The sequence below is a fragment of the Mastomys coucha genome, unplaced genomic scaffold (genome assembly GCF_008632895.1).
Source record: "Mastomys coucha isolate ucsf_1 unplaced genomic scaffold, UCSF_Mcou_1 pScaffold15, whole genome shotgun sequence".
Lineage (NCBI taxonomy): Eukaryota > Metazoa > Chordata > Mammalia > Rodentia > Muridae > Mastomys > Mastomys coucha.
In genome coordinates this window covers 103997394-104020852 of record NW_022196897.1, presented here as the reverse complement: position 1 = coordinate 104020852, position 23459 = coordinate 103997394, and the positions used below count along the sequence as shown (strand labels likewise).

The window sequence follows — 23459 nt, the reverse complement described above, 5'->3', positions numbered from 1 at the left end:
CGACTCCACCTGTGTCAGACCTCAGCGCTTGGCCCGGGCTTAGCACTGTTGGGCTGGGAGCTCAGATGAATGTGGTAATCCACTGCTAGGGTGCTATCTGTGACGGCTCAAGGTTGGGATGCTTCTGGTGCTAGCCCATTTGGATCCTAATTCTGACCTTGAAAAAGTCAAGTATAGGGGCTGGAGAGATGGCTCAGTGGTTTAGAGCCCGACTGTTCTTCCGAAGGTCCTGAGTTCAAATCCCAGCAACTACATGGTGGTTCACGACCATCAGTAACGAAATCTAATGCCCTCTACTGGAGTGTCTGAAGACAGCTACAATGTACTCACATATAATAAATAAATAAATCTTAAAAAAAAAAAGAAGAAAAGAAAAAGAAAAAGTCAAGTATTGGCCCGGCGATGGTGGCACACACCTTTAATCCCAGCACTTGGGAGGCAGAGACAGGCAGATTTCTGAGTTTGAGGCCAGCCTGGTCTACAGAGTGAGTTCCAGAGCAGCCAGGGCTATACAGAGAAACCCTGTCTCGAAAAACCGAAAAAAAAAAAAAAAGAAAAAGAAAAAGTCAAGTATTGGGGCTGGTGAGATGGCTCAGCAGGTAAGAGCACTGACTGCTCTTCCGAAGGACCTGAGTTCAAATCCCACAGCAACCACATGGTAGCTTACAACTACCCATAATGAGATCTGACGCCCTCTTCTGGTGTGTCTGAAGACAATTGCAGTGTACTTATTTATAATAATAAATAAATCTTTGGGCCGGAGTGAGCAGGGACTGAGTGAGCCAGGTTGATCAGAGCAAGCAGTGCCAACCAGAGCCAGCAGAGGTCCTAAATTCAATTCCCAATAACCAGATGAAGGCTCACAACTAACATAAAATAAATAAATGAATCTAAAAAAAAAAAGTCAAGTATTAAAAGAATAAAACAAAATAAAAAAAAACCCTGCAGAGTTTGGATTGGGCACGGTGACTGCATATGCTTTTAATCTCAGAACTTGGGAGGCAGAGGCAGGAGGATCTCTGAGTCCAAGGCCAGCCTGGCCTATATAGTGAGACAAATGAAACAAAACTCAAGAGATATGCTAGGTGTGGTGGTTCATGTATATAATTTTGGCAGGCAGGAGGCAGAGGCAGGAGGATTCTGAGTTACAGGTTAGACTCTGAATCAAAAACAAAAACCCCCAAAACTCTCAGAGCCAGGCTCCAGAAACTTAAGACTCTCTTTCTGTCTTCCCACACTTGACACCCCTCTCCCTCTCTACACTTTCCTTTAAGAAAAAGCACAGGGTGTTGCATGTGGCTCATGCCTGCAATCCCAGCACTCAAGAGATAGGGGCAGATCTATTGTTCAGGGTCTTAGTTCCAAGCTAGTCTCAGCCTCAGGGAGACTAAAGTAAAACCATGGAGAAGTTGGTAGGGGTAAGGAGCTGGCTCAGTGGTACAGTGCCTGCCTAACACAGCCCAGGTATGGTTTCACACACAAGAAAAAGAAAAATCACCAGAAGAGACTTCCTCTTCTGGCCTCCGGTCCCATTCCCAAAGGGCAGGCTGAAGGGCAGGGCTCTTCAAGGACATTCTCAGGATGCAGACAGGGCCCCAGCAAAATGGCTTGCTTCCCCTCCCGAATACTGCTTTGGGCACTGAAGGGTTTACTTTGCGGTATGTTTAATACAAAATGGTGGCAGACGCTGTGCCTTCGTAACACAATTAGCCACGGGGTGTCTAGAGAAATATACAGAGGCAGCAAGGCTGGAATTGAGCCAGGCAACCCAGGCTGGGCCACAGGGCCTGTGCCTGCTGCCCAGTCAGCTGCAGGAGGTCACATGAGCAGGCCCAGTGCTAGCCTGTGACAGAGTGACGCAGACAGACTCAGGTACACCAGGGAGCCAATCTTCTGTGCTGTCTTGCCTAGACTGTGGACTCTGCCCTTCGTGGGTTTGCCACACAGGCACTGTGGAGCTGCCTAGCTCTTGGGGAAACAGCTAAGAAGAATAAGGTTTTTGCCTTTTTCTCAAGAAAAAGAGACCACAAGCACCTGGCAATTGACAGAGGCAATGGCTCTGTTACACTTGAACAGAAAGGACTCCCTGCCTGAGGGTACCTGTCATATGCTACCCCAGAGGGTGAGGTTATCACCCTCAGAAGTAGAAAGCAATGGCGCAGACACTGTCGCTCTCCCCCCAAACCCCAGAAAAGCCAAAGTTCTTTTAGCAGTCATTTTAGGCTTTCCTGACAGATTGCCTGCCATGGCTGGAGAATCCGACTTCACGCAGGGCAAAGGGCTGGCATGAGAAGAGCAGCTGAGCAGCTGAGCTTAGACAGGTCAGAGGGCTGCCACGTCTCTGCTTCCAAAGAAAGGCCTCTCGGTGCTGGACCGGGACGACGGGCTGCGGGGCTAGCGGAAATCTGCATTGAAAGCTCTGCCGATGACCAACCGCCTCACCTCACTGGTCCCAGCTCCGATCTCATACAGTTTGGCATCTCGAAGAAAGCGGCCCATGGGGAAGTCGTTGATGTAGCCATTTCCACCTGTGAAGCAGAGGTGGGGAGAGAAAGGACAGAATTGAAGGCAGGGGTGAAGTGAGGAAGCAAACAGGTCTTCCAGGACCATCAAGGATTGGTCCCTTCCCATATGACCTAGGTGCATGCCTGTGACTCTCTGTCCTCTCTCCCTTCCAGTCTCTCTCTCAGGGACTGAGCATGGGCTCACACACTCTAGGCAAATGCTCTTCCTTTGAGTTATAATCCCAGTTCACGTTTTGAATATCTCTAGGTTATTTTTATATCTAATGCGACATAAGTACCATTTAAACAGTTGTTATATTGGGATGTTTAGGGAATCTGACAAGAAAAGGGGTTTATGTGCAGTTCAGGTACAATTTTTTTTCTTTTACATTTATTTAATTTGTGTATATGTATGTGCACACGCATGTGCCCTGGCATACATGTAGAGGTCAGAGGACAATGTATATGACATGTGTCAGTTTTCTCCTTTCACCATGTGGGTCCTGAGAACCAAACTCAGCTACCAGGCTTGGTAGCCAGCTCCCCAACCCAGGGATCCATCTTGCTGGTCCTTTTATTCAGTGCTGGCAAAATCCCAAGCTACTGATGTAATTTTCTTTTCTAAACATTTCCTTCCTCCCTTCTTTCCTTCCTTTCCTTTTTGAGATAGGACCTATCACATCCTAAGTTGGCCTACCACTCCCCATACAGCCAAAGATGGCCTGAACTTCTGACTCTCTTACCTCTAACTTCCTGAGTTCTGGGATTAATTTGTAATCCCAGAAGGGGTGTGGGCTTTGTGTATGCTTGGGGATACCACACTGAGCTACTACCCATTTTGGCCAAGAAGTTACTATGTAGCCCAGCCCCACTTCAATCCTCCTGCTTCAGTTTCTCCAGTGCCAGGATATAGGTATGTACTGCCATGCCCAGCCTTTTCTGAACATCTTTGGTCTACTGATTGAACCCATAAGCACCCCAGGATATACAGGCTGTGCTGGAGGTCTGATTAAACAGAAGCAAAGGCATCGAGGGAACCTTGTTGGGGTCAGGAAGGCACAGTAGGGCAGTCAAGAAAGTCTCCCAGATGCCCAGGACTCAGTCAGAGAAAGGGCAAAATCTGGGGCTGGGGCTATAAGGTGTCCACTTAGCACACCCAAAGCTCTGGATTCAATCCCCTGGATTCAAAGCATTATTATACAAACAGGTGTGTCACACATGCCTATGGTCCCAGTACTCAGGGGGTGGAGGCAGAGGATCGTAAGTCATCCTGAGCTACACCATACACTCACATACTCTGCTTAGAAAAAAAATGCAGCCGGGCGGTGGGGGTGCATGCCTTTAATCCCAGCACCTTGGGAGACAGAGGCAGGCGGATTACTGTGAGTTCAAGGCCAGACTGGTCTACAGAGTTCCTTAGGACAGCCAGGGCTACACAGGGAAACCCTGTGGTCCTCCCTCCCCACAATTGCAGGCTCAGTGGCTGATATGAGCAGGAGAGGTGGGATTCAAACCTAAGCCTGTACCCTTCACCATTGGCCAACAATGGGTGAGGCTGCTCCACCTGAGGCTTCTCTCTCTGGTGACCTATACCAGGCAGGGAAGATAAGGACAGCCTTTTTTTTTTTTTTTTTTTTTGAGACAGGGTTTCTGTGTGTAGCCTTGGCTGTCCTGGAGCTCACTTTGTAGACCAGGCTGGCCTCAAACTCAGAGGTCCACGTGTCTCTGCCTCCCTAGTGCTAGGCTTAAAGGCATGTGTCACTACTGCCTGGCTATTTTGCTTTCATATATACATATATATGCTCATATGTGTATATATCATATGATATATGCCTGGTACAAGGTCATCAGGAAAGCGAATCCTTGGGTGGAGAAGCCATGTTCATTGTTGGCCAGTACAGGTTTAGGTTTGAATCCTACTTCTCCTGCTCATGTCAGCTACCAAGTCTGCAATCATATACATAATGGTTTTATGTATATGGGAGTTTTGCCAGCACGTTTGTCTGTGCACCACATTCATGTCTGGTGCTCTCAGAGGACATGAAGACGGTGTTGGTTCTCATAGAACTTCAGTGACAGATGGTTGTGAGCTGCCAGGTGGGTGCTGGGAACCTGGGTCCTTTAGAAGAACAACCAGTGTTCTTAACCACTGAGCCATGTCTCCCAGCCCTACCCTACCCCCCACCCCTTTAAAATAATAAACATCCATTTATTTACTGACTGCTGTTACAAAAATGTCCCTTTCCTCTTCACAGTAGGCAGATGATCCTAAAGGTGCCAGGGTGGGAGTGGCTGGCTTAAACCGAGTGAGGAATGGAGAGGGACCCCAGGAGTGGAGTTGGGAGCCACTCACCTAGACACTGAATGCCGTCCAGGGCTACCTGTGTGGCACACTCCGCTGCATACAGAATCACCCCGGCACAGTCCTGTGGAAGCAGACTCTGCTCAGCCGGCTCCTGAAAGGACACTGAGGCCCATCCCTGTAGATAACGCACTGCCCCACCCCTTCTTCCTGAAGAGTCCCCCTCACCTTGGCAGTGATGTGACCCTCATCACAGGCTTTGGCAACATTGTAGACATACTGTCGACATGCCATGAGACGGGTGTACATGTCGGCCATCTTTCCCTGCATCAGCTGGGTACAAAAGGAGCCAATGGGTCAACATGCTGGGACACTCTAATTACTCAGAGCAGGTCAATGGCAAGGACTACCTGACAGCCAGGGATGAAGAACCATGGTACAAAGAAGAAATGGGATCTGCTTAGGACCATGGAGATGGAAATAGCTCTAGGAGAGGAGGCCAGAGAGCTGCCTCTCCCGTGGCTAGCTTCTAGCAGCCTCTTCTAGCCAGAAAGGTGGGGTTAGAAAGAGAGCTCCTGTTCTAAGTCCCAGTATTCGGTATGCCTTCCAGCCTTGCTGGGTCTGGTTCATTCATCTCCAATAGGAACTGGCAGAACAATGTGATGAACCTCCAATGCCAGGCTGAATGGGAAAGTAGCCGTGTCCTGTGAACTCAGGCTCACTTTGTAAGAGAAGGACAATAGCCATCCTACAGTGCTCACCCCTCACCCCAATGTAAAACCTTAATCCAGTGGAAGAAGACACTTCAACTATTTCACTTACCTGGAATTGGCCGATCTTCTGGCCAAAGGCTTCCCTCACATGCAAATAGGGAATGGTGTGGTCCAGGACAGCCTGCATGATCCTGCCAGAAAGGAAGAAGCCTATGGAGTTATGCTGTCAAGGGGGCCGTGGGTGTGTCAGGGGATCAGGCCTGAGGGCTGAGGTGAGAAGGTAAGGAACTGAAATCCAAGAGGAACCTGAGAGACTCCCTGCTCAGCCACAGCACTGCCTGCCTGGCTCCCATGCACCTTTCTCTGAGATCAAGGAGGTGTGGCAGGCAGCAGGCAGCTGTCAGAGTCTGGGCCTCTGGTTTCGCAACCACAGTTGACTAAACAGAGCTGCTTCTTGGGCCTCACCTGCCACACGTCACCTCATACCATTTCCCTTCTGGGTGAAGAAATTAAATGTAGGAGGAGATTCTCTAGGATAGAGGATAGACCAGGAAGTACCTTTCCTGTGCCTTTGCTGGCTCCCAACCAAAGGGCTGCCAACCCAAGGGCTGGAGATCTCAGGTACTCCCAAGCCGTGTGCTGGTGAAGCTCCAGCTTGCCCAGGGGGCCTCCAGCCCTCTTCCACTTACCCAAGGGGCCCACCTGCCAGCACCAGGCGCTCTAGGTCCAGCCCGCTCATCAGTACGTAGACACCCTTACTCTCTTGGCTCAGGATGTTAGCAGCTGCAGGGATAAGTACAAGTCAGAAAACAGGCTCTTCATAGCCTCTTTACTTTGATAAAAGGTACTACGCCACACAAGGCACAAAAGCGAGTCACTCAACCTTCAACTAGGGTTTCAAGGGAGAGGAAAAGATGAAACTTTGCCACTTCTAGGCGGAAGTGGAGCTTTAGGACCCCCTACCTCCAACCCACACTCATACCATCCACACAACACTACAGAGCCTCAAGCTGTTAGATCTTTCCTTTCTTGCCCTGGACCCCTAGGTTGGGATAGAAGAAAAACTTATTGGTTTAGAAGTCACCCCGTCCCTCTTTGCTTCTTTCTACACCTGATGTCTACTAACATAGAAGTCAGAGAACTCAGTGCCTGAGGTTGTCTGCACGGTCACCTCTCAACGATGTCCACGAAAGCGCCTCTGTCTGTGAGTCCAGTGCTATTGACAGAAGTACTGAGCACCCACTCCCCCTAATAAGGACTTGGGAGGTGTGGGCAGAACATTGGGTCTAGAAACCTGACAGCCGAACTGCTTTTAAGGCTGGAGGATGGGTTTTTTTTTCCTCTTTACAAAGATGAGTCTGCATGGTCTCCCTTTCTAGAGACCCCTGTCTACAGCATGCTGTCTCAGGATGGTTTATGGCTGATGCACAAAGCAGTCCTAATTGATGACCAGATCCCCACCCTCTAACAGTTAGCTCTCTAACAGTGCTACATGGTGTCACGTTCACAGATGTAGCACAGGGAGAAACTATCCCTGCAAAATCAAATTACCTTTCCTTCATCGAGTCTGGCTTCTGTCAATTTATTCAGACGGGCTTTGAGCATCATTACCGAGTGTAATTCAGAGTGGCATGGCTTGTACTGGAAATGCCCTGCTGTGGGCTAGTGTGTGCTGAAGGCCTGGCTCTCGCTGCCACAGCAGCGTTCCAAGGTGGGGTTTGGGACGTGACTGGATTGTGAAGGCTGACCTACTCAATGGATTAACCTGATGATGGATTCATAATTGGATGGCATTAACAGAGACAACAGAACTTTCAGAGGAAGAACCTCTAGGGAAAACTGGCCGCTAGGGTTTGTCCTTGAGCGTTTAAAGGGACTCTGCCCTGTTCTATCACTGCTATTTGACGGACACAAGATAAGCAGTTCTCACCAGGCAGTGGTGACACATGCCTTATAATCCCGGCACTTGGGAGGCAGAGGCAGGCGGATTTCTGAGTTCGAGGCCAGCCTGGTCTACAGAGTGAGTTCGGGACAGCCAGGGCTACACAGAGAAACCCTGTCTTGGAAACAAACAAACAAACAAAACCCCCAAAAGATAAGCAGTTCTCCCTCGCCTCCCTAGCTCTTTTCTCCTCCTCTGTCTCACCATGGGTACAGAAGCAATGGCGCCAAAGGGCCATAGGCTTGACACCTGAACCCATGAGTCAAAATAAGTTCTTTTCCTTTAACCTGTTTTTGTTGGGTTACTTATGACTACGAGTCAAGCTAGCACATGGGCTGTACAGTCAGTGCACAGGAAGTCTGAAGGATGTCAGTAGAGGAGGCTAGGCACGGTGTGGTACCCACAGAACTCCCATCCTTCAGGCAGGCAAGCAAACAGCAGCAGGGTCTGTGACCAGGACAGACAGCTGTCCAGCAGCTCCGGGCCCACAGTCTAAGTGCGTATCATGGGACAGATGATGGCCGCCAACCTCTGGAATGATGCGGTGGGTTTTTCCAACTTGCGAAGGAGTCGGGGTAGGGGCGCCCTTATTCTCTGGACACTTACCAGGAACCTTGCAGTCTTCAAAGACAAGCTCACAGGTGTTGGAGCCCCTCATGCCCAGCTTGTCAAGCTTCTCCGAGGTACTAAACCCAGGCATACCCTTCACAGGAAACCAAAGGAGGCCCTGGTTAGACTTGCCCCACGGGGGCCTAATAAAGCGAGAGTTCACTTTATCTGCTAATGTTGCTACCTGCCTAGCTTGCCAGCGTCTCACTCCCAAGTGCTCACCCTGGATGCAAAACTCCAGTCTTCAAAACAAACCAATCTTGTTCTCAACTCCTCAGCTGCCAGCCTGCATCTCCCCGGTTCTCAGGGGAGCAGTTTTCTCAATGAAACATTTAGTCCCCAACTCATCCCACTCTCCCAGGGATATCCCTCTGAAGATACTCTCAGAGCCTATGCCACTCTGCCTGAGTTCTTCTGACCCCGCGTCCCTAAAGGAACCCTAACTCCAACCAGCCCAGACGACTCAGATACACTGTTGCCAAGTGTCCGGGAGGCACGGACATAGGGTTCCCTGTTCCCTTAGGCCTTTCCAGTCCCAATTTTAGTTAGATAAAATAGGCAGATGGTGTGAAGCCAACACCTGCTACCTAAAGTTCTTCCAGGGTGGGGCACACGCCTTTAATCCAAGCACTTGGGAGGCAGGGGCAGACAGACCTCTGTTAGTTCAGGAGAAGGCTGGTCTATATAATGAGTTCTAGGCCAGCCAGAGCTACACAATGAGACCCCATCTTAAGAAAGTTGAAAACAAAACAACAACAAAAATCTTCCCGATTTTTTTTTCCTCTATACCGAAAATGTTGCTGTTTCTTATTTTTATTTTTTTGAAACAGAGTCTTGCTAGAGAGCCCTGGATCTCCCTACAAAGACCAGCCTCAGACTCATGCCCTGCCTGCCTGTCAAGTGCTGCTCAGATCACAAATACATGTCACCTTGTGTGGCTGGATTTGTTTACAATAAAACTAAACCCAAAATGGAACCCTTGAGTTTTACCCTGACTCCTGATGTATCTTATCTTGTCCTTAGTATCAGAGGTATAGTATCCAAATTATCATTTACATTCCCACCCATGCCTCAGCCCCTCCCACAGTTCCTGCTCAGCTCGGGATAACATTTTCTTCTTCCTCAACTCTGTGGTCAGTTTTACTGTCTTCAAACTTGACCCAGCCTCTCTGGTTATTTTGTTGTTGTTTTTCGTGTAGTGCTGAAAATTGAACCCAGGGTCTGCTCTATGACTGAGCAACCCTGCCAGCACCAGAGTTGACTTTTAGTCTACCTTCTTCAGTCTCTGCTTACCCACCAGCTCCTGGAGGCGGAACACAGAACACTGATCTTAATCTTAGTTAACTCTGTCACTTTGGTTAGAGGTGGGGGTCTCTCTGGGCCACACCTACCACCCTCACCTTCTCCACAATGAATGCTGTGATGCCCCGAGAAGCTGGCACAGCGGTCCAATCTGTCTTGGCATAGACAACTAGGATATCAGCATCAGGGCCATTGGTGATCCAGAACTTGTTGCCGTTCAGAAGGTAGTGATCTCCTAAGGGCAGGGCAGGAATTGGCTGTTTGCTGAAGTCCCTTGCCCTGGCTCAGCCAGTCAGTCCACAGAACTGCTGCCACCCTGCCGAGAACCAGGACAGCAACCCAGCAGAGGCCACTCCCAACCGTCACTCCCTCAGTCTGAGTTTGTTTTTCTGCCTTTTCCAGATGCCCCGTGGCAAGTGGCCTCACCTTTCTTTTCTGCTTTTAGCCTCATGGAGACAACATCAGAGCCAGCATTGGGCTCACTCATGGCCAGGGCTCCGATGAACTCGCCACTGATGAGCTACAAGGAAAGCCAAAACCGGTCTTGTTAGGACTGGGAAGTACCCTGTAGCAAGCAGCTCAAGGGGATGGCCTCTTCCTGCCCATATCTAAACTGCCCCCCGTGGCAAAGTGAGCAGCTACCAGGCCCCTCTTCTCCCGATTCTGCCGCTTTTCGAAGTGCTGGGGATTGGCTCCAAGATCTCACACATGCTAAGCAAGGAATTTACCACTGAGACCTCCCATTACCCCTATGGTCTTTATATTTTAAATATATTTGTTCTCTGTGTGTATGTGTGCACACAGGCTACTGTGTGTGTGTGTGTGTGTGTGTGTGCGTGAGAGTGTGTCTATCAGAGGACAATTTGTGTACTCTGGTTTTTTTTCTATCGCGTGTATCAAACTCAGCCCATCCAGCTTGGTGAGGCAGGCACATTTATTTACCCACTAAGCCACCTCACTGCCTCCTACTTGTTTTTCGAGATAGGGTCTTGCCAAATCCTCCAGCTTCTGCGTCCAAAGCAGCTGAAACTCCACACATGTCACAAGTCACCACATTGCTGAATGAAACTTTCTTTCTTTTGTTTGGTTTTCAAGACAGGGTTTCTCTGTGTAGCCCTGGCTGTCCTGGAACTCATTCTGTAGAGTGAGGCTGGTATCAAACTCAGAGATCTACCTGCCTCTGCCTCCTGAGTGCTAGGATTAAAGGTGTGTACTTTTAATGTCGTAAAGTCCTTGTCAAATGCCAATTGTTGGATTCACAAGTTAACTGATACATATAAACCTTGCTTGCTTTCTTTTCTCTCTCTCTTTCTCTCTCTCTCTCTCTTTAGTATGTTGTATATTTGTATGTGCACATGTATGTGGAGACTAAGGGTCTAATGGACATGTGGAATGGAGGAAGATAATATTCCCTTCTTCCACATGGTGGAAATGTGGCCTCCATTTCCACTTTATTTATTTCACCTGCATGTATGCCTGTGTACCAGATGTGTGCAGTGCTTAAAGTGGCCAGAGGGGATTAGATCACTGGGGGATGGAGTCATAGAGGGTTGTAAACCATCATGTAAGTGCTGGGCATTGAACTTGAGTCCTCTGGGAAGAGCAGTCAATGTTCTTACCCAATGAGCCATCTCTCCAGCCCTTCATGTATTCAAATTTTTTGGCTTAAGTATTTTAAAGCAGTATCAGTCTCTTTTTTCTAGTTATAGTTAGCTTATGGCAGCAAGCCAAGAATGAGAATCTGCTTGGCCCCCACCAAGCTTGTCATATGGTGGTTGTGTTGAGTCCCTGTGAGCTTCTCCATCCCTGTCTCCTCACCTTGGGAAGATACTTTTCTTTCTGGGCCTCATTCCCATTGCGAACAATCTGGTTCACGCAGAGGTTGGAGTGAGCACCGTAGCTGAGCCCCACTGCTGCTGAAACCCGGGATATCTCTTCCATCACCAACACATGTTCTAGGTAGCCCAGGCCAGCGCCACCATACTGAACTGGGAGTGGGACAGTGTAGGAGGCAGAAAGGCAGCCAGGTTACATTGGAACACAGACAGGAATCTTATATTAACTGGCATTAAAGAAACACCCTGGAACCTATTGCAAGTTTTCCTAGCAAGGCTGGAAGGCTGCTGCCAGGGACTCTGCCCAGGCCATGCAGCTGGTTCTGCTTGCTGTTGGTGGGGGAAGACCTTCATCTCTAACACTGGCTTTATCCCAGACATCTTCAGTGAGGACCAGCAAAAACCTGAGCACCCACTCTTGTAGAAGTTGCAGAAGGCAGAAGCAGATGGATGAAGGAAGAAGGCAAGGGAACACAGAGGGGTGGGTGGGAAGGGGTCTATGCTCAGAGCACCAAAAATTCAGTTACAGACTGCATGTGCAGAGGCCTCAGGAAGACGAGACCTTTAAAAAGACTAATCTGTGTATTTTAGTTCCCTGTGTGTGTGCATTTATGCCAAGGGTATGGGGTGCCCTCAGAGACCTGAAGAGAACCAATCCTCTTGGATCCCCTAGAGCAGCAGTTCTTAACCTGTGGGTGACAACCCCTTTGGCAAACCTCTATCTTGAAAAACATTTACATCACAATTCATAACAGTAGCCAAACCGCGGTTATGATGTAGCAACGAGAACGGCATGAGGAACTGTATATTAGAGGGTCGCAGCATTAGGAAGGTTGAGAAGCGTTGTCCTAGAGGGAAAGTTCTAGTGGTTGTGATTCACTCAAGGTGAACAGCAAGGACTGAACTTGGGTCCTCTGGAAGACTAGGAAGCACTTTTAACCACTGAGCCATCGCAGGTGGCGTGGACACCGCTGCTGTCGGTGTTGTTTTTGATGTCTCCCACGCTGATGGCAGTGGGTTTCTCCGAGGTGGAGCTGGTGCAGGGAGATGGTGGTGGATGGAGTGAAGCTACTCACTGAGATGGAGCGGCGGTTGAGCAGGGTCAGGCTATCGATGACCTCATGCCCGCCCAGAAGTGAAGCCTGGCCCTTATCACCACCAGGCTGCCGCTTCCTAACTTATTACCCGGGTAGTGCCCACCATGCATCCTTGATGTTTGCCGCCTGGCGGCTGAGCCCTTAGGCCTTGCTGTAGAGACTTCTGTCGCCCTGGGTAGAGTTTATTTTTTTGATGGCTAAGCTGTTGCTGACACTGAAATAAACTAGGGTTTGGCCTGCCAAAACAAAACAAAGCAAAACAAAACCAAACAACTAAGCCATCTCTCTGGCCCAAAGGTGAGATGTTATAGCATAGCTTTGGGAACAAAGTGGAACTGATACATACAGATGTAGCATACATACACAGGCATGTACTCATGAATGTATAAACATATTCACACATACAAACATATACACAGACATGCACATGAAAATAAAAAGCTAAAAAAAAATCTTAAAAAAAAAGAAAAAGAAAAAAGGGAAAGGTTTTCAGGGCAGGGACAGTAGCACATACCTGTCGCCCTGGACGTTAGAAGGTGGGGGTGGAAAGATCATGAGTTCAATGGTATCTTTGACTACATAGCAAACCCTGTGTTGGCCTAGGCTATTTGAGGCCCTGTCTCAAAAATTAAGAAGGAGAGGAAATATAAGGAACAGAAAGTGAGAAAGAGAAAGTATGTTTTCTTTGACGGCTGTTCCAGGAAGTCTCTGACCCCTGGCCCCTCAGCTCAGCTGCCTGTGTACAGAGCCTGGGACCAAGCTCTCCTGCCCAGTGCTCCAGGCCGGGAGGTGCAGCTGCAGCATCAGGAGCAAAGCTAGAAAGCAGAGCTCTGGTCTGGCCTTCAAAACCTGTCCTTCAGGTAGGGCCATCAAGTCTTACCTGGCTACAGGGTGACTTCAAGGCCAGCTAGGGCAACGTAGTGAGGCTCAGCTCAAGATAAGATCATAGGAAAAGGGTTGGGGCATATGGTTAGGACTAGTCTGGCATATGCAAGGCCTTAGGTTCAATCCCCAGGACAAACAATACTCCTGGCTTTCTTTGCTGTCTCCCCCTCTCCCTCCCTCCCTTCTTTCTTTCTTTGTTTTGTTTTTCTGAGACAGGGTTTCTCTGTGTAGCTCTGGCTGTCCTGGAACTCACTCTGTAGACCAGGCTGGCCTCGAACTCAGAAATCCGCCTGCCTCTGCCTCCCAAGTGCTGGGATTAAAAGTATGCATCACTAGCACCAGCTCCGGGCTTTCTTTTTAACGTGTCCACTTGAAAGGCTTTTATCAGGTTTCTTTCTTGTTTTTTAAGTGCTGGGGATCAAACCTAGGGCTTCAAACCAAGCATACACTCTTGCCACGAGCTACACTCTGACCTCACATTCCTTTCTGTACTTCTCTTTTTCTTTTCTCTTTCTTTCTTTCTTTCTTTCTTTCTTTCTTTCTTTCTTTCTTTCTTTCTTTCTTTCTTTCTTTCTTTCTCCTTTCCTTCTTGCACTTTCCTTCTCAAACTTCTGTTTTTCCTGCCTTACATCTGAGCATTGAAATTTCAGGCACCGCTTTCTGCTGTGTTGGGGACACTTGAACATTCTAGCAAATGACCCACATCCTCACATCTTTCCTTCAGGGTCTTATGTACCTCAGATGGCCTTAAACCCACAACCTTCATACCTCTCTCCTCCAGGTGCTGGTGTTACAGATGTTTAATTTATCACACAGCCTAGCTTCAGCCCACTGATTTTAAATTGCTTCTTTGTTCCATTAAATATATTCTGAGTCAGAAACACATTATGTTGGACAGGATCATAAACCCTCAAAGCAAAAAGAAAATCTTGTTTAGGGGTTCCTAGTAGGTCCTCCCCCTGAGTCCCTCACATTGACATGGTTTAAATGAATCATTATACCACTATTCATGTAACTTTCCAAGGCCAACTAAAACCCCAGGACCTATGTACTCCAGAAGGATACAAGGTGAAGTATACAGATACCAGTCAAACCATTACCTGTATCTCTGGTTTCCAGGCCATCCCAGATACCAAATCCAGTCATATCTTACATAAAATGACAACATAACTTATACACATCTGTCCACATCATCTAAAGCCCCTATATGTCATTCATTATTAAAAACAGTACGTTTTTATACAAATAGTTGTTAGCTTATTTTCCCTTAACAGTTTTTAGATTTTCTTTTGTGCGCATGAGTGCTTGCCTGCGTGTAGATAATGTGCAAACCTAGTGCTCTTGCTTGTCAGATCTCCTGGAACTGGAGGCAGTGGATGACTGTGAACCACCATGTTCATGAACTGAAGGTGGGACCTTTGCAAGAGCAACAAGTGCTCTTCACCCACTGAGCCATCTCTCCAGCCACACTACCACAACTGCTTTTTTGAGCCAGGGTCTTAGCAATATTGTCTAGGTTGGCTTTGGTCCCCAGTCTCCCTGCCTTACTCTTCTAAGTATGGGATTAGAAACAATTGTTCTTTATTGTTTAGGAAAGAATAAAAGGACAAAAAAAAAAAAAAAAAAGAATTGTTTTGCTCTCATGCCCCAGGAGTGCAGGATGAGGAGGCCAGCAGCTCATGCACTGGTATGGCAACCCAGGCAGAGTCTTTTTTTTTCTAGAAGGTACAGAACAGAACGTACCAGCTCTCTGCCTTCCCCACCTCAAACAAGTCATAGCACCCACAGAGGATATTGGGCAGGCCCAAGAGCCTATTAAAACACATCATGTGACCACATATCCAAGGACCCAGACATCCTTCTTAGTCCCATTTCTAACCCCAAATGACCTGTGGGGACAAGCTGTAAGCAGAGGACTTAAGGCGTCCCTCAGGGACATACTTTTCCTAATGATTCCTGTTCACAGGCCACTAGTGCTTAGGAATCATTGAGAGAAAACTGATCTACTAGGGCAGTTGTTTGACTTAGAATTTTCTAAGTATCCCCCAAGACATCTAGAGGAGTCTGGGGAGCATGCAGATTCCACAGGAAGCAGTCTGAGAGACCCTGCCTTTGGCCATCACTAATGATGTAAGAATGTCTGCTCTGGGCTCACAGTCAACGGATGCTGCCTCAGGTTTGAGGGTAAGGAAGCTCTTTGGGAATGATTTTTCCCTTCTCATCCTGTTTGATCTCTCTTTCTCTCTCTCTGTGTATATATATATGAGTGTATGTATGTGTGTATAATGCATGTGCACACGTGTATGTGAATGCAAACACCTGCATGCAGCATGGAGGCCGGGGAAAGGTCCTGAGCATCTTCTTCTCAGTCTCTACACTCTCCCTTTTGAGAGAACCTTGTGCTTTCTGGCTAGACTTAGCCAGTGAGCCCCAGCAAGCACCCAGGCTCAGCCCTGCACAGTGCTAGGATTGTAGGCATCCGTGGGACGGGCCTGGCTTTCGCAGAGTGCTGAGATCTGAGCTCTAGCCTTATGCTTACACAGCAAGCTCAGCTCGAGTCTTCTCTCCAGACCCTTGTTTTTGTTTTTTCTCTGAATCAGGGTCTCACACTCTGTGGCCGAGGCTGGCCTGGAACTTACTGTAACAGCACAAGCTGGCCTTGAACTCAGTGCAGTCCTCCTGTTTCAGCCCTCTGAGTGATGCTGGGATTATAGGAATGTGCCCCCATGCTCACTTGCCTTCCTGCCTGTTTTTGGCCGCAGAGAGAGTTCTCTTTAGGGAAAGAAACCAAACTCACCAGGGGCTGTGATGCCCAGTACTCCCAGGTTCCCCAGCTGTTTCCAGAACTCCTGCCAACAGAACAGGAGTTATGAGTGGGTTAAGTCACTTGTGGCCAGAATAAGACCAAGCCATTCGAGAAAGGGGCTCTTATTAGCGAGGCCCTGTCACCAGGAGACAGTGGCCATCTTTCTAGGCAAAAAGCACAATGCAGGCAGCCATGTCCCAGAGGCCTCCACTCCCACCTGCACCCTTGCAACTCACTCTCAGGTTCTTGAAGTCGTTGCTCTGATCAATCTCTTGGGCCTTGGGGGCCAGGTTCTCTTGAAGGAACTTAGATACAGTATGACGAAGCTAGAGGGAGAGAGATAGAGACTACTGAAACCAAGACATGATTGCCACTGAAGGCAATGGTCCCGTGGTTGAGACGGCATATTCTGGGAGCTAGGCCATGGGTACTCTCAGGTTGAGGCTTAGGGGCCCCACGAAATTATGCTTCCTTAGAGGTGATTGTGCAGGCAAAGTGTTAGGTCAACTTGATACAAGCTAGAGTCACCAGACAGGAGGGAACTTCAACAAGAAAATACTTCCTGAAGATGGAGTTGTAGCTGATAGGGAATTTTCTTAATTAGTGATGAATGGGGGAGGGCCCAGTCTATTGTGGGTGGGGCTAGCCTACGGTGGGGAGTAGTCATGGGTTCTATAGGAAAGCAGGCTGAGCAAGCCATGAGGAGCAAATCAGTAAGCAGCATCGCTTCATAGCCTCTGCATCAGCTCCGGCCTCCAGGTTCCTGCCCTGACTTTGTCAAGATGGAACTGTGAGCCAAACAAACCCTTTCTTCCCCTACTTGCTTTTGGCCATGGTGTTCATCAGAGCAATCGTAACCCTAACTAGGACAATGACTGTCCCCTCTTTCTTAAGATTCTTGGTTTAGACATCTTGGAAATGATTAAGACATTATCATTTTATCAATCTTAAGATTGAGTTTTGCCCAAGCCTAACTAGAACTCATGTATCCCAATCCCTCAAGTATTAAAGATGATTTTTAAAATGCAGCCCTACAAAACATTACTCTGTGCCTTCCTGCGGTAACCAGAGTAACACAGAAGCCCCTAAGCCAGCCCGCATAGGCTGTCCCCCAGCGTTCCCATGTCCCCCAGCGTTCCCAGTAGCCTCTGGCTGCTCTCCTAGGCTCTCTTCTTCAATTCTGCACTCCTGTCAATCTCCTGAGACTTTGGCTAAAAGCGATTCTCAATGGCATTAGACATTCTCCTGGTAGGAACATTAAATATCTAGGCCTGAGCATTAGAGTCTCAGGTCTGAAGCCTGAGGTCTCCAAGCAGCCTTCTCTGCCAACCACACAGCCATGGGGTTGGGAGTTTCTTTTGTTGTTAATTTTAAAAATAATATTTCTGTATTTATTTTGTGTGTATGGGGGGCTGCCATTGAGCATATATGGAAGTCACCTTTTGGGAGCCAGTTCTCTCTTGCTACCATATGGGTCCTAGAATCAAACTCAGGTCAGTGGATTTAGTGTCAAGTGCCTTTGACCACCGGTTCATCTTGCCAGTCTACTTCGAAGAGGTTTTAGAAATATGATGAGGCTACAGGAGAATGACAGCCCCGATCACTTCACGCAGCTGCTAAGTGACAGGAGCTCCTTCCTGAAGCCAGAGCTCCAGGTCAGCTCCATTCGGAACTATACTGTACCCTTTCTTTTCCAACCTTTTCTTTGGTTACAAGAACACAACTTAATATTTAACTTCTTCCCACTTGAAGCCTGGGTTTGCCATGTCATCAAGGACTTCTTACTGAACTGCTACGTAAGAACATCACAGAAAGGCTGGATGAGGTGGCTCAGCGGGTTAAACGCTCACCTCATAAGCCTGAAGGCCTAACTTTAGTTCACCCTGAACCCATGTAAAGGTGGAAGGAGGAAACAGACTCTACAAAGTTGTCCTCTGACCTCCGCATTGACATGTAGATTCATACAACAATAATACAGTTTAAAGCTAGTTATAGTGGTATGCAGGCATGTGAATTCTGTGAGTCTACATAGTGAGATACTGTCTCAGAGAGAAAGAGAGAGAGAGAGCCAGAGCCAGAGCCAGAGCCAGAGAGACAGACACAAAGAGACAGACAAAGAAAGACACACACACGCACACACACACACACACACACACACACACACACACACACACACACAGAGAGAGAGAGAGAGAGAGAGAGAGAGAGAGAGAGAGAGAGAGAGAAACACATTATTGGAGGGAAATATTCAAAGTATATGGAGAAGTCCATATGCAGCCTAACACCATGTACAATGAATATACAATGAATATACACAAATGGTGTGTGTTTCGGGAGAGGGTACATTGTAAAGCTGGATATAGGGGTTCACTCTGTGACCCCAGAACTCAAGAAGCTAGGCAGGAAGGATGCTAAAACTTCCAGACCAGCCTGGCCACTCAGCAACATCCTGTCTCAAAACAAAGAATAGTATAAATACCTGCTATAAATGAAGGCAATTTTCTTTAAAGTGTTCAGGTTAAAGCATTGAAACAACATTGATTTAGAAGGGAAAGTGAGAGTGTGGACAAACAGTTCAGTGGGTAAGAGCATGTGCTAGCTAGTTTCATATCGATTTGATACAAGTTAGGGCCATCAAAGAGGGAGCATCAATTGAGAAAATGCCTCCATAAGAGCCAGCTGTAACTTGTATTTTTCTTAATAAGTGATCTAATTAGGGCACTCTCTTTTAAAAGATTTATTTATTTATTTTATGTATATGAGTACACTGTAGCTCTCTTCAGACACACCAGAAGAGGGCATCAGTTCCCATTATAGATGGTTGTGATCCACCATGTGCCTGCTGGAAATTGAACTCATGACCTCTGAAAGAGCAGCCAGTGCTCTTAGCAGCTGAGCTGTCTCTCTACCCTCTAGTGCACTTTCTTAATTAGTGATGGGCGGGCAAGGACACAGCCCATTCGGGGGCAGGATTGGCCGGGGGGAGGGGGCAGCATCCATGGCCTGGTGGTCTTGCCTTTTGTAAGAAAACAGGCTGAACAAGCCATGAGGAGCAAGCCAGAAAGCGGTAGTACCCTTCCATGGCCTCTGCATCAGCTCCTGCCTACAGGTTCCTGCCCTGTTTTAATTCCTGTCTTTTTGTTGTTGTTGTTGTTGTTGTTTTGTTTTGTTTTGGTTTTTTTCAAGACAGGGTTTCTCTGTGTAGCCCGGCTGTCCTTGAACTCAGAAATCCGCCTGCTTCTGCCTCCCAAGTTCTGGGATTAAAGACGTGTACCACCAATGCCCGGCTTGTTTTTGTTTTTCAATACAGGGTTTCTCTGTGTAGCCCTCGATGTCCTGGAACTCACTCTGTAGGCCTCAAACTCGGAGATCTGCCTGCCTCTGCCTCCTGAGCACTGGGATTAAAGGTGTGCTACCACCACTAACCAGGAGACTTTATAGACTTTTACTTATTTATTATGTGTATGAATACACTGTAGATGTAGAGATGGCCATGAGCCATCATGTGGCTGCTGGGAATTGAACTCAGGATGGCTCTGCTCACTCCGGCCCCGCATGCTCTGGCGTAATTCACTGTAGCTGACTTCAGACACACCAGAAGAGGGTGTCAGATCTCATTACGGGTGGTTGTGAGCCACCACGTGGTTGCTGGGATCCGAACTCAGGACCTTCGGAAGAGCAGTCAGTGCTCTTACCTGCTGAGCCATCTTGCCAGCCCCCTTTATAAAATGAGATTTTTAAAAATGAGATTTTAAAAGAAACTAGATATTTATTTTTATTTATTTATTTTTTTAAAGATTTATTTATTTTATGTATGTGAGTGCACTGTTGCTGTCTTCAGACACACCAGAAGAGGGTATCAGATACCATTACAGATGGTTGTGAGCCATTATGTAGTTGCTGGGAATTGAACTCAGACCCTCTGGAAGAGCAGTCTGTGTTTTTTAAGCCTTCAAATTGGATATTTTTAAAAAGACAATTTTTAATGTGTTTGAATTTGTAAGGCTGTGAGACTTTTTAAGTTTGTAAAACAGAAAGACTATGACTTAACAGGGATTTGTTTGTGTGTCAAATTGACAAGGGGTCGGTTGTACTGGCTAGTTTCATGTCAACTTGACAGGAGCTAGAGTCATCAGAGAGGAGGAAGCCTCAATTGAGACAATGCCTCCATAAGATTGTCTGCAGAAAAGTCTGTAGGGCATTTTCTTAATTAGTAATTGACTGGAGAGGGCACAGCCCACTATGGTTGGTGCTATCCTTGGGCTGGTGGCCCTGGGTTCTATAAGAAAGCAAGCAGAGCAAGCCCTAGAAGCAAGCCAGCAAACAGCACCCTTCCGAGGCCTCTGCCTCAGTTTCTGCCCTGTTTGAGTTCTTGGCCTGATTTCTTTAGTGATGACTAAGATGTGGATGTGTAAGCCCAAGAGATCCTTTCCTCCCCAAGTTGCTTTTCATTCCAGCAATGATAAGCCTACCTAAGGTGTGCTGCTTTTGCTGATGCGATGATCTAGGTTCCATTCTTACCCCCCATGGAGGCTCACAACCATCTCTACCTCCAATTGCAGGGGGTAGGACACCCTCTTCTAACCTCTGCAGGCACCAGGCAGGCACAGTGTACACATAACATACATTCTGGCAAAAAATTTGTACACATAAAGGAAATACATCTAAAAATAAGTAAAAAAGGTAAGTGAGTTAACCAGCAAATATCTAATTCCTTTATTAATATAAGATGGTTCAGGGCCGCTGGGCAGTGGTGGCGCATGTCTTTAATCTCAGCACTTGGGAGGCAGAGGCAGGTGGATTTCTGAATTTGAGGCCAGCCTGGTCTACAGAATGAGTTCCAGGATAGCCAGGGCTAAACAGAGAAACCCTGTCTGGAAAAAAAAAAAAAGAAAAGATGGTTCAGGGCCCAAAATAATACTCCGTATGAACGGGAATGTTTCAGATTCCTAAAAACAGGACTGTGGGAAAGTTGCATTCTAAAAGTATTGTTTGCCCCAAATATCTGAATGTAATCATTACTTCCCAGGGCACAGAGAAAGTCAGAGCTCAGGAAACAGACAACAGGCCAGTGGAATAACAAGCTGGAACCTTAGAATTCCATAGGATTCTAAGGCAGAAGATGCCTGAGGGTTCCACTCTCTTCCTCCGCTAAGGTTAACATTCATAGCAATACTTGCCCTTGATAGCATCTGACACAGGCACACTGTGTGTGTGCCATCACTCCCTAGCAATTCCTTAGGCAATCTACAGCAATTGCTTAATAGATATATTGGCAGGGCCCGAGGCAATTGGAACCTGGAAATTATTCATCAGTTTCAATTAAAGAGTTAAACCCAGCAATAAGTGTGGGCAACCTGTGTAACCTTGAGTAAGCTCTTTTTCTGGCTCTGTGTGTTAGCTCTTGAAGAAGGGAAGAAAACAAACTTAAGATTGTATTTCAGGCTGGGCAGTGGTGGCGCATGCCTGTAATCCCAGCACTTGGGAGGCAGAGGCAGGCAGATTTCTGAGTTCGAGGCCAGCCTGTTCTACAGAGTTCCAGGACAGCCAGGGCTTTACAGAGAAACCCTGTCTCGAAACAACAACAACAAAACAACAAAAAAAAGATTGCATTTCAGAATTCTTTAAAGACTTCCACTGAAAACTTGGTAGTTATGGATCATCCATAACTTCAACCATAAATTGAGAACCACAGCTTAAAGCCAGGTATGGTGGCCCATGTCTTTAATCCCATCACTCTTGAAGTAGAAGCAAGAGTTTATTAGAGTTCAAGTAACTCTTGACTAGCTTGGTCTACAAGGCAAGGAAGGTCCAGGCCACCCAAAGCTATACATACTGAGACCTCAGGGAAGAGGGTAGATACATATAGAGGACAGGTTGGAGTGTATACGGACTCAGATTTACGATAGCAACTAGAAGTAGGGCCAACCAATCTTTGCCCACCCAAACGCCACCAATCTTCCAGGTTTGGTCTCCTTCTAGCTGGAGTTCAAAGCCAGGAATTCTTCTGCCTTGCTGTCTGCCTCAAATCTTCCCTCGCTAGAGATAACAATGAAGTCAAGTCAGAGGCATGGGCATTGATTACCAGTAGGGAGAGGGTGCGCAGTTCCTCATCCTAACTTCTAAAAGACGTTTCCAAGGCCTGGCAGGTACAAGACACTTGGGTAAGACCTGGGACATGAGGTCCTGGGGCCGGCCTTCCTACCTGCTTCTGCTCCTCGTTTAGCCGGTTGATATCATCGTCCACAGGCAACATGGAGTGGGTCCGCTGCGGGACAGCGAGGGGCGACGGTGATGGCCGCAGTCTCCAGCTGGAAACTCGCCGCCCCAGCAGCCGAATTGCAGTCGCCATCTCTGCGGTGCACCAGGAGCTTGGGCTGGCCTACGCTCCACCAATCCTAGCTTCACCACTTTGTCCAATCAGGGAGGGGGTGGGGCTCCAGTAGCCAATCGTGCTCGGAAGCCCGCCGAAGGCTTTGCTGCCCTTGCAACCATGCAAGCCAATCAGCCGAGAGGCGGTAGCCAGCCCTGGCTCCTGGGCTTGCTATCTCCCTTCCTTGTTTCCAAAGTGTCTTTCTTGTGTACAAGAGTCGTTAATATAGTATCTCGTGTTAAGATTGTAATCTTGAACGGCACAAGACTATCTTTGTGGGAAAGCAAGTACTCCAACATAGATGGCTCATGTGGAGGAATAAACTGTCCAAACTGATCAGGACCTGTGAAGGTTTGTAAAGACTCTCTTATTCTAGAGTACCCACTGAATTAAAACACTAAGATTCGCTTTGTTATGTAATAGGTTTTGGTTCCTCCTTAAGCGAAAGAGGTTGCCAGGGATTCTCTGCCCTCAGATTCTGTAAGAACTTTTTCTCGTTGGGGTGACGGAGCGGGAAGGGAAGAATGGTGTTTGGGGTTCCCTGAAAAAGCCACGCGTGTGAAGATTGTGCAGACTAATTAGAACTTTGTGATTGTGGGTGTTGGTTGGGCTGTTGCAGATTCACAGCCAAAATTATATTTGAGTACCTTTAGTTCCTTTAAGTAGCTATTTATCTCCAACCCATGTAACTGACTCAATATTCTTGACCACCAGGTAAGAAATTTTATTTTAAATTAGTTCATTCATCAGAGACAGGATCTCTATGTAGCCCTGGCTGTTCTGGAGTTTTTTGGCATTGAACTCAAAGAGATCTGCCTGCCTCTCCCTTACTTCCACTACAAGTGTATACCACCACACCCATCTAGAATTTATTCATTTAGCAGACTACTGACTTGTACCAAACCAAGACTCTAAGTATGTCATCAGATAGCATCTGAGACCACGACGGAGATTTCCCTGGTTTGTGGTAACTCACCTACCCAGTGTTGGCATCAAGGTCTTTGGTAAATACAGTGATTTATGACTCTTTGGTTTGGTGACTAAGAATATATCCTGTAGCTATTCCACGGTGGAGTATGTCATTAAGGGCA

At 47.4% G+C, this 23459-nt stretch overlaps 1 protein-coding gene across 2 annotated transcripts; it reads right to left on the bottom strand.

Moving 5' to 3' along the window:
* Window positions 1–1088: 1088 nt before the first annotated feature.
* Ivd (isovaleryl-CoA dehydrogenase) lies at window positions 1089–22396 on the bottom strand. Of its 2 annotated transcripts, XM_031371475.1 has the most exons (12): window positions 22201–22395; window positions 16232–16321; window positions 15987–16038; window positions 11191–11360; window positions 9799–9892; window positions 9471–9607; window positions 8068–8164; window positions 6209–6302; window positions 5629–5710; window positions 5035–5139; window positions 4858–4930; window positions 1089–2528 (listed from the first exon to the last, which is right to left on the bottom strand). In XM_031371475.1, exons 1-12 carry the CDS (start codon window positions 22345–22347, stop codon window positions 2395–2397), a joined length of 1275 nt encoding a protein of 424 aa, XP_031227335.1. In that variant the 5' UTR covers window positions 22348–22395; the 3' UTR covers window positions 1089–2394. The 2 variants fall into 2 exon arrangements, with proteins under 2 accessions (XP_031227335.1, XP_031227336.1); XM_031371476.1 differs by lacking the exon at window positions 4858–4930 and having other exon boundaries at window positions 22201–22396.
* Window positions 22397–23459: the final 1063 nt, after the last annotated feature.

What these genes read in the sequence shown, in the direction of transcription:
- Ivd (XM_031371475.1), bottom strand. Translation starts at nt 22,347, where the DNA reads ATGGCGACTGCAATTCGGCTGCTGGGGCGGCGAGTTTCCAGCTGGAGA. An exon ending in ACGACTTCAAGAACCTGAGA is followed by an intron (nt 16,039 to 16,231) that starts GTGAGTTGCAAG and finishes TTCTGTTGGCAG; the next exon opens with GAGTTCTGGAAACAGCTGGG. An exon ending in CAGCATTCATTGTGGAGAAG is followed by an intron (nt 8,165 to 9,470) that starts GTGAGGGTGGTA and finishes TTTCCTGTGAAG; the next exon opens with GGTATGCCTGGGTTTAGTAC.